Source organism: Anopheles nili, chromosome 2 (assembly GCF_943737925.1).
Source record: "Anopheles nili chromosome 2, idAnoNiliSN_F5_01, whole genome shotgun sequence".
NCBI lineage: Eukaryota > Metazoa > Arthropoda > Insecta > Diptera > Culicidae > Anopheles > Anopheles nili.
Genome location: NC_071291.1, coordinates 68,775,371 through 68,785,414, shown reverse-complemented (window position 1 = coordinate 68,785,414; position 10,044 = coordinate 68,775,371). Strand labels below are relative to the sequence as shown.

The 10,044-nt window shown below is 49.3% G+C and overlaps 1 protein-coding gene across 1 annotated transcript in view; it reads right to left on the bottom strand.

The window, feature by feature from the left end:
* Positions 1 to 372: 372 nt before the first annotated feature.
* Positions 373 to 10,044, bottom strand: part of LOC128720392 (phosphatase Herzog) — a 37,384-nt gene continuing 27,712 nt past the window's right edge. The window contains exons 2-5 of the mRNA XM_053814060.1: positions 2,497 to 2,735; positions 1,682 to 1,863; positions 1,423 to 1,576; positions 373 to 606 (exon numbers count right to left, since the gene is read on the bottom strand). Of these exons, the coding sequence (XP_053670035.1) occupies positions 373 to 606; positions 1,423 to 1,576; positions 1,682 to 1,863; positions 2,497 to 2,735 (809 nt within the window). The remainder of the gene's footprint in view (positions 607 to 1,422; positions 1,577 to 1,681; positions 1,864 to 2,496; positions 2,736 to 10,044) is intronic.

The following is a 10,044-nucleotide window of genomic DNA, read 5'->3' as shown; positions in this document are numbered from 1 at the left end:
AGTTTCATTAACGATGACTGCTTCCGGTGTACTGTAGCAGCGTTGGTGCCACCCCTATTTTTCTTCCTTGACCTATACTTCACGCCAGTTACAAGCGATTTGCAACTCGTTTTACTCTCGTTCATTACACGATTAAGCGCACACACGCACACAATTGCGAGTGGCTCTATATAATATGCACTTTACGTCATCCACGCTCACGTGGTTGGGACCTCTTTAGACTACAACTGTTACTACTGCTTCCCTACCGATCTTCTCCTTCCGCCGATTGCAATCGCGACGTAATTTATCCGATTCGAATCCCTTGTTCATCGCTGTAACGGCAGCATCATGCACGAATCATACAATATTGATAAACATTTGTTGCCAATGTTACGTGTTGTTCGCGTCGGACGAATTCGACTGCTGCTGAAGCTGTTGCTGCGACTGCTGCGTCTGCAGGTCCTGTTGATTGTGGTGCGACATAGACGTCGGCAGCTGGGACTGTGAGCTGGAGTTGCATAGTACGCTATATACAGAGTCCACCTTGCTCAGCTTCTCGAACAACGGTATCAAGTCTAGCAGCTCAGAATCGTTGATATCGTCAAACCATGACTTCACTGGCACCTGCAAATCGAAAGCAAACAAATTCAATCACCTGAGAATTTATACAATTTTACGTTTCAATGCCAGGGACTGCACATGTCCTTGAGCTATGTCGTAATTTAATGCGAAATTTGATATCCTCTAAAAAGTTCTCCTTTCTCCCCTCTTGTGTGTGATGGAAACGACTTTAATTGCATTTTACGCCAATTTTCCTGTTATTCGGCATCCTTTAAATTTACAGTATATACTGCTTACTAGGCTAACATAAAACCACCGATAGTTTGCCTGGTAGCACTATCGATAAAACTATTCAAAACGCACACACACACCAGCGTAATTTCTAATAGTAAGAAAAGGATACGCAAAAACTCCTTCACAAGAATTACGCATTTACCGTAAAGGCGTCCCCATCCGTTTTAACGCAGGCTACAAATCTAGAAGCGATGCCGGAAGCAGTCCTTGGGTAGGACGATATTCCAGACCCATAAATCTTATGACTCATTCACCCAAGACAAACCACGCAATTCCACGTTAACAGCGCCCTTCCAGCATAGGACGTATACCACGCCCGTGAATAGCTTGGAACACTCAACGGCGGAAGGGTTGTCACCGTTTTTTTCGATGTGGTCCTATTGAGGAGTCGTTGAGCGATGACTAATTTTCCCCCAAAAACTGGGAACCGTTTCATGCCAGAGAAAGACTCCGAAGCAATGGGGCGATTTATACTCCCCATCGAAGGGTACACGATTGGCCGTAATATAGCGCCACAAGGACCCGGAATAAATCAGACCTAACTGCGCCATAGCTCAACGCCTCAGCCCTGTCGCACATACTTACAGCATTATCCGGATGAAATATGTAACTAGCAGGTGAGTTGTCAACAATAACAATCTTCTGTAAATCTCTCCCGAGCTTGTTCAGATCCTTCACATAGTTGCCCATGTGGAAGACGCACGATTCCCTAAATAACCGCGCCCGAAACACGTTCCACCTGCAGGGAGATAGAGAGAGAATAAAAGGACATTAATAAATGCACCTTGAGCGCCGGAAAAGCCCCGCACCGGGTTTCTCATAGCCCAGTTAGATAGGTACTTACTTATCGAGTAGATCGGCCACTGGATCGGCGTACTTGGCCAGTGAGGCCGTAAACAGGACGCACTCGTACAGCTCGCCCATTTTCTTCAGGAACTCGTCGACGTGCGGTCGCTTCAGGACATACACCTGATGTACGGTTCCGTCAATTTCCACTGGCACTATGAAATCCGCGTTTGGAATTGGCTGCAATGAGAAGGTGGTACAAAGGTTAGCGAATAACGAGGTCGTTTAACATCATCCGACATTTTTGTTTTCCTCCACAGTTGTTGTAGGGTTTCCCCAGACGATTGGGCGCATTTTCGTTTGTTGTCTAAACCAACAGGCGTTGTTACGCGCCAGAAACGTTATTCAATGAATTCTGTGACTTCACACCGAGGAGTGTGTATGTGTTTTGCTGGTGCAATTCGTAACCCCGCGGCCGAGTAGGTTCCGTAATTCTTTCTGTCACTCAGTCTGACAAAAAACCAAGCTTCGTTTGCGGACAGGATTAGGCGTAAGCGGTGTCGTTTGACCAGACGGAAGTAATGACTGGAGCTTAAGTGGTCACACGCATTGTTTGTTGCGTTGGCTACTAGAGTGTGATAGAGGTTGCACACTGCTCAAAGGCAGAATTACATGCCTAGCAGGACACTGATCGCTCTGCTATTATCTCACTCCTCACCGGACGGAATGCTTGCTTGACAGGAGTTGCACAACTTGCCGGAACGATGTAATACCGGTTTCCCCACACGCGTTGTGGCGTTTGTACTTACAACAACTAGCAAATGGAGGAAAAAAAAAAGACAACCGCCCAGAATATGCTGCTTTTCTACTCACCTTAAAACTGCTATGAACTAGGGTTTCGTCTAAGTCTATCACCATGCACTTCTTGTACGTATCGGAAGGTCGAACTTGTGGCAGCAGATACCGGGGCTGGCCCTGAATCGGAGGCGGTGTGATGGAACCATCGATCGGCGTCCCGCTCTGATTGCTTTTCGTTCGCCCATTCCGCCAACAGCAAAAGAGCGTCTCCAGGAAACCACGATTCGGCGGTTTTAGCCTATCTACATTGTTGACTGAAGGGAACGAAACAAGATAGCGGAAATGGCATATTAGTATTCAGGCGATTCCTCGATGCGATGCGCTCACACGCGTCTGGAGAACCAGGGTGTTAGGGAGTCAAGGAGTCAGGTCGATTGCTATTGCTGAGATCGATCGGTTTCCACACCTTCGACGACGATGACGACCTCCTTCCGTTTGGAATGCGTTCCGGAAGCGCGGCTAACCGCAATACTCACGACGCGCGAGTAACCCGAAAGGGTAACTAATAATTTCCCTCACCCACGCCCAAAACCGTCACGCATGACCGAGATGTAAGTGAAGTCGACGCTCCCCCAGACGCGCGAGAGAAACGTGAAACGTACGTCTGCAATAAATGGCAAACATCGCACCGATGGCCAACCAACACCCATCGCTTGATCGCAGTCAACTGGGCCCTTTTTTCGCAGTTAGCCTCCGCCCTAGTACGGCCACGGCCCGGTGCAATGAATAATGCATGAGTGCGGAAAAGCTGATTGGAAAAGTTCGTGTGTACCTTTTCTGCGTCGTGATCTGAAGAGCCACAGCGCGTTTGCGACCGATGTAAGTGCAATTATTCAAGCCTTGAATCCTTAGACGGAAGCCATCCGGAATCGCAATGGCGAAAATGAAACAAATCACCAATAAACCCCCACGAGCCGCATCCCATTTGACTGACGATTGATGGCGAAGGTGCTGCTGGAACTGGTGCTTTGGCCCCTACTAAACCCACTTTGAAATACTTCCTTCATTAGCAGCCGATACACATTGGAACAGGGTACGCTAATGAGCTTGGATTTATTGAGTTTTTCACTCATCCAGACGTCCTCGAATGCATCGCTGATTGGATCCATGCCGAAGACACGTCGAGCATCATCCGCTGATTTCATGCACGCGACGGAGATTGGCATTGGATAAGAACCAGCGAGAAAAACATGACACTCCCTCCCAACCACATAAAAAGCGTCCCAATTTTTTTCTGTTCCGATTCGAACGGAAAATTAGGAAAACTTTTAACATCAAACCCAAACATTGCAGGGCACTCGAAGAGGGCTCGGCTGTCGTGAGAGTTTGCTTTCACCGGGAAAAGGTAGATGGCGATGGATGGTTCGTCGTTTAGTTCCGAAATTGCGAATATTTATGCCTTCTCATTCCTTATCACTGTGCGTTCGTTTTCCTTAGCGTCTTGAGCATCTTTTCTCCGGACGGTGGTATTGCCGCAGATCTTGAGATCTAATGAACCTGCTTCTTTTCGCCTGCTACCGATAGAGAGGAAAAAAAAGCGAGGCGCAACAAAGCGAGCTCTAGAAATAGCATTCCATTTTACTTCGTAGCCTGTTCCCCGAACCCAAACACCGAGCCCAGCGCCGATGCAGACTGGCATTCCTGCCCGTGAAGTGGGTGCTCCATCCAGAGAAGTTCATTAAATGGATGGCCCAGATTTACATGCATTATTTCGACGCGCACCCTTGGTGGTGCCCCAGGACGAGACAGGGGCAAGATTGAGTGGTTCGATTTACGACCAGGTACGCCCGGGAATCCTTCCCGAATGGAAGGGACGAAAATGAGCACACGAATGCAATCAATCTACTGACAAATTAATCTCGAGTTGCTTAACCCAAAAAGACAAGAAGAGAAAGCATGAAGTAACGAACAAGCAAACAAGCAAGCAAGCTTACTTCTATCGTATTTGAAAACTGTGGAAAAATGTGTCAAAAACCTGTTGCTAAAGGATCGTTTTCCACGCCGCTGGAGACATTAGGGAAAATCCCATCGGTTAAAACAATGATTGACGTGGGTACAACGATACCATCGGGTTTTTAGCTTTACTCTGGCTTTTCCTCGATACGAAAATACGTTTCGCTTACAGCAGGAAAGCCTTCAGAGTCCTAACAGAACCACACGACAGAAAAAATGTTCTTTAGGGTTTTTACGGACGCCGCACTCATGATGGTCAGCCAATTTTCTAAATGAATAAAATATAGATAATAGCTAGTAGATGAATTGAATTACCAGACATTAACATTAACCAAGAATCCAACCGCGCGCTATAACTATTTATGAAGCATCATACAAACCGTCCATGACCGATTGTATGACCCACAAACTCGCTCTCTCATTAAATATTTGGCAAGCTTTCGCGACGACCCGTTACACAACCCGACAGTGATGGTGGTAGTGGACGACGACAACAAAAGTGAACGGGGTGGTGAAACAAAAAAAAACTGCAACCACCTACCACAAAACACTGGCACAACGTTCAGTGACCTTTCCGGTTCGCTCGGTACCTTTGGCACTTTGCCCTAATTTGGCTGACTGCGCGCGCTGTTCACTGTGGCCGTCGGCGCTTTTAGCGACACAAAAAAAAACAAAGAACATGAGGAACCGAACCGTTCGTCTTGGAGCTTTGGCACATGCCCACGGTCACACATACATTCCAGGACTCGTAATCCTTGACGCGAGCGCGACCCAATGCCCGGCGGGGAGGAAAACAACAAATCCCTACCGAAAAATGGCATCAAGCACAGGAAAATAAACATCCTCTCCCAACCCAGAACCGGTGCGCTGACGACTAGGTGGTGCTGTGGTGGGAGAAAGAATAGAAACCGTTACAATGGGGGGGATTTTACAACAAAAAGGCAAGGAAAAAAGGTATCAACAATAGACGATCCTGTCCCGCCATCGTGAGTTAGAGCCCGGGGATTTGCGCAGCGCCGGAATGTAACACCGACAGGAGCACAAGAAACGGAAAACAAACATCTTCTCGCATTTTACGAGAGTCCCCGTGGTCCATATTACATAAGCTTGCCGTCATTCTTCGGTGTCCACGAAGCACACGCGCCATTTCCGTGGTATTTTCGTGCAACTTTTCCAGCACAACTGAAACGCGCGATATTTCCCTGCGTTACTACGAAGCGGGAATTCTAAAGTGACACACTTTCCCATTCCCCTGTGCCTGGTTAGTAGCAATCGTGTGTGTATGCACGCGCGTGCGAGGAAAACGCTTTCAAATATCCCTCGAATTTCCCCGCGTCTGGGTAGATCAAAGACCGACGCTTGTTCGCACTTACTCCACAACAGGAAAATGCGTTTCCCAAGCAAGGCGACAGCATGATTGTGCCACATCCACCACCATGGTCGTTCAGCTTGGTACGCTTCGAGAACCGATTTCCATTACAAGTTTCTCGCTTCACACACACACACACACACATGAACTCGACAGAAACCAATTTCGGGAGCAACTAATTCGATAACGGGAGCGTAAAGTTGCGATCCTAATTACCGACCGAGTGCTGAAGCTTCGCCGATCGTTGGCGTTGGCAGCGTCCCAAAAATTCACCCCCATTTCCATGGCTGCCCGAGCAGTTCCAGCAGTACCCGCTTCGAACGCCTGAGTTGGCAGCGAAAATAAACCAGCGCCCATTAGGCGGAACTTTCGACCAAAGCCTCCCTCCCCCACCAACTGTCACAGTTTTCAGAATGCAAAAGCACTGAATTTAGAACGAAACAAAAACAATCGCCAGTTCTGTTGGCACACAAACGCCAGGAAAAAGGGCCTCCTGGGGGGGGGGGGGGGCAACATTGAAGCGCGTTAAAGATCTTTTACAATCGGTTAGCTGGTCTCTGGCCGAAGCCGATTCGCTTGGTCTACAAAGAAACCGGAAGTCGTCTCATCTAACGCTCTCTCTTTCCGTCAGTCTAGGTCACCAAAACACCATCTACCAGGGGTGCAGCCAGCGGAACCGGATGCTGAGACGGGGCAAATTAAAAGATCACAATTCTGCGCTGTCCCTCGGCACCCATCTCGCGATGGGTGGGGGAGGAGGCAGTTTCCAGAGACCAGGAAACTTCTCTCCCACCGCGAGGTTACGACAAACTTCCGCGACAAACAGTATTCCGAGAAACGACAATCTGCCGGACGGAAAGTGTGTGTGTGTTTGTGTTGTTTTTCCCCCAACGAGAGAACCCAACTTCCGGTGCCGCTTGGATCGGCACACCGGTGCGGAAGAGTTTTGTCATCACTTCTTTCCCTCCCGAGAACCCCTACTACCCACCCAAGATGATTCCTCGTCGCTTTGTACCGGTGAAGTACTGAACGCGCGTTGGTAAACACGAACGACGCAAACCATTTTACGAGAGTTTGTGCCTTTGCGTGGGGCCGCGATCGGTCGGAAAGGGAAATAACGCCCCACGGGATGTCGCCCAGTTTGCCGCCACGACAGTACATAAAACATCGACGCACACAGCCATACCAAGGCAGCATTAAATGGCCACCATACGGTGGCCTTCGCTGGCATTCCTTCCGAGTCCGCGCAACGAGCACTTGACGGGGAGTGAGTATTATGGCGGCTTGCGTCGCAAGAGGTGTGAAGGAATTTTTCATTAGTTCGCCAACTTCCCCAACGCCTCTGTGAGAGTCAAACGGGTAGGTGGTTGGATGAAGGGGCTTGTTTTCCCGTCCCACGAGGACGCCACCTTCAAGTGACGCATGCTTTCCTTGCGCGGGGTTCATTATTTTTCGGACATTAAAATCCATGACCGCGTCATCGTGCCGTCGTTCGTATGCCAGCCCATAACACCGTGACACAAGTGGCCACTTCGAGGCCCGAGCACAAACGCCATTACTTGACAGCACCAAGCTGACGCCTCAGGTGCGGAGGACCATTCTTAAACCAACACACCGACATCGACGCCATCGGTGGGCGACACCGTTCGAACCGGACCCCAAGCTGCGCTACCCTAATGGAGGCCATTAATTATCCCGACAGACCGCCAAAAGCGCCCAACCGCTGGTACCCACGCCGCCACCGAACCGGCAGGAACTGCTTCCGGAGTCTATTTTTAGCCGGCCGGCATTTGCCGTCACATCAATGTCCGGTTCCGGTGGCCCACGCCAGGACACCGACGGGAGAATTGATGACTTTCGGTTTCGTCACCGAGCGTCGAAGCCGGTTTGTGGCCAGTGTGGTTAGTTTAGCAAACGATGACGAAGTCCTTAACATCCTGTTCTAAGCCACACCGTCGTGCTCGCGACGCACTGATTGATGCACGTCAATTGCCCCGTAGTCAAATCTCCCGTGATGACGTACACGTTTTGAAGGCGCTTGAGGAAATGGCACGTTCGCTTGTGGACATTTTTCCGTATAACCACAACCCTACCAGCCAAAGGTGTGTGAGTGCGTGTGAACCCCGACAGGATATCCGCTGTTTGCCCATTCCCGTTGCGTGATGGCGTCGAAGAATGACGAATTATCGGTGTGTTGAAGGTGCCCCACGTTTTCCACCGGCAACATTTCCCTTTCAAAGGCGTCACTTGGTTGCACGACGTCCTTGGCACCGCCGTGTGTATGTGAGGGAACGTTTTATGTGACGAGTTTATTTTAAATCGATATTAACACCCGAGACCTCGAAATAGCTCCTTTCTGATGGTTGAGGAAATTTGCACGGAATTTCGTCCAGTTGAGGCTCATGCTTGAAAACGCGTCGAACGCGCTGTAAAAATGGAACATGCAAGAAAAGAAAACTGCCAGGAGCATCCTAATTGGTGGCATTACTCACTTTCCCCTGTTAATTGATTCGCTAGCGCTGCGCCACGTTAGCACCACATTATTCTATCGCTAACGCAACCCAGCCCCATCCCTCGGACGCACGTATTTTACCAGCATTTCTCCATAATCGAGTGATAACGAGCCGAACGCATTTGTCGTCCTTTTTTTTTGTACATCCCAAACCACCATCGCCGCCGACGAGCCCATGACGAGAAGTAACCCAGACGGCCTGGGACTGCTCTGTTTTCGCATGTCTCGCAGGTCTCGAGTCCTTTCGAACACCGTGGCCCATCCGTGTACTTTGTTTTCCACACAAAAAGTGGCCACCAAGCCACTCAATTAATTATCATCGAATTAGCCCCGTCCCGGGCTGGCTGCGTCGAGATGGTGCGTGTGGCATGGCGTAAGATGGAGCGAAAAACTGTTGCACGTCGACGAGCAAGCGACCGAGCCCTGGTGCGCTCTTTCAGACGCTTTTTGTGCTGAAAATCGGCGAAATAGCGGCGGAAAAGCGACCTTTTTTCCGTGTCCACGTTCCGAAGAAACATGAAGCGAACAAGCAAATGAAAGGCGCTTCGAGGAAAGAACCGATCCCCGGGGTCTTGCCGACCGAGCCGGGTGTGATAGAAAAATAAGCCAGCCGCCTCCTGCTGCTTTTTCATCAGAAATTGTTTATTGTGGACTTGGGCGCCTCGGCACCTGTCCTGCGCGCGATCCGATACCATTTCCACGACACGACGCCGGTTTTCCTGGAATCATCCTTCCATTTGCCACGTGTATCATGACACACTCGCGCGCATGATGTCCTGTATCGTCACCCATCCATAAAGGACGTTGGGAGGTAAATGAGTGCCACTGCGTGTGCAAAAGGGCGTTGGGAAAAGCGCGGAACTCGGAGAAATATGTGCGATATAATTTATGAAAATTTTATTCATTAGCTTATCCGCCCCAACGGTGGCAGATATCGCGTGCCGGGTTCCGTGAATGCTAATAAAACGCAAAGAAGCCCATCCGCGCAATGACGCTCTGCAGGAGGAAAGGGATCAATTTTTCCAACTGTTTTCCAGGATTTTAATCCGCGCCAATTTTCCCTCCAACCATGATTACTCTCCCACGGGTGAGCCATGCGATAAAAAAGGGAACGGTTGTCGCAATTTACGCAAATTCAAACAGACGCGTCATCAGCACCCGAGAGAAAGAGTTTTTAGTAGTGAGTTACGAATACAACACACCAACTCACCCCTCACTATTCCAATCCAACTGGTTTCTCATCCTCTCTCTTTCTTGCGCTCTCTGGCGTTCTTTTCTGACGAACAAATGACTTCATTAAAGCATGCAACGGAGGAAGAAAATGACGTCTGGGGCATTAACGGGAATGCTTCTCTTTGTTGCGCCCTTCAACCCGTGTAAGGTTACCAAAACGCCCTAACGAATGTGGAGCAAAGGACCGGTGAGGCCAGCATCATTCGTCTTCGTGGAAACTTCCGTCGGGAAGTTTGATGAAAGCTCAAAGCGCCAAGAGCACCAGCTACTCTTAACGTTCTTCCTAAAGGGCTTTCTTGTGTTGGGAGCTATTGTAAATTAAGTTGACACTACAATAAAGCCTCGAGAGATTCGCAAGGGCCCGCCTCCGAACGCATTACGAACGCCTGCAAAACATTCTTCGGTGGGGCATCTATTCCGCCATGATGCAGGAGAGTTTACCTAAATATTTCAGAGCGAAACAACAATCTTCTTACCAGCTTGGCTTCGTATACGG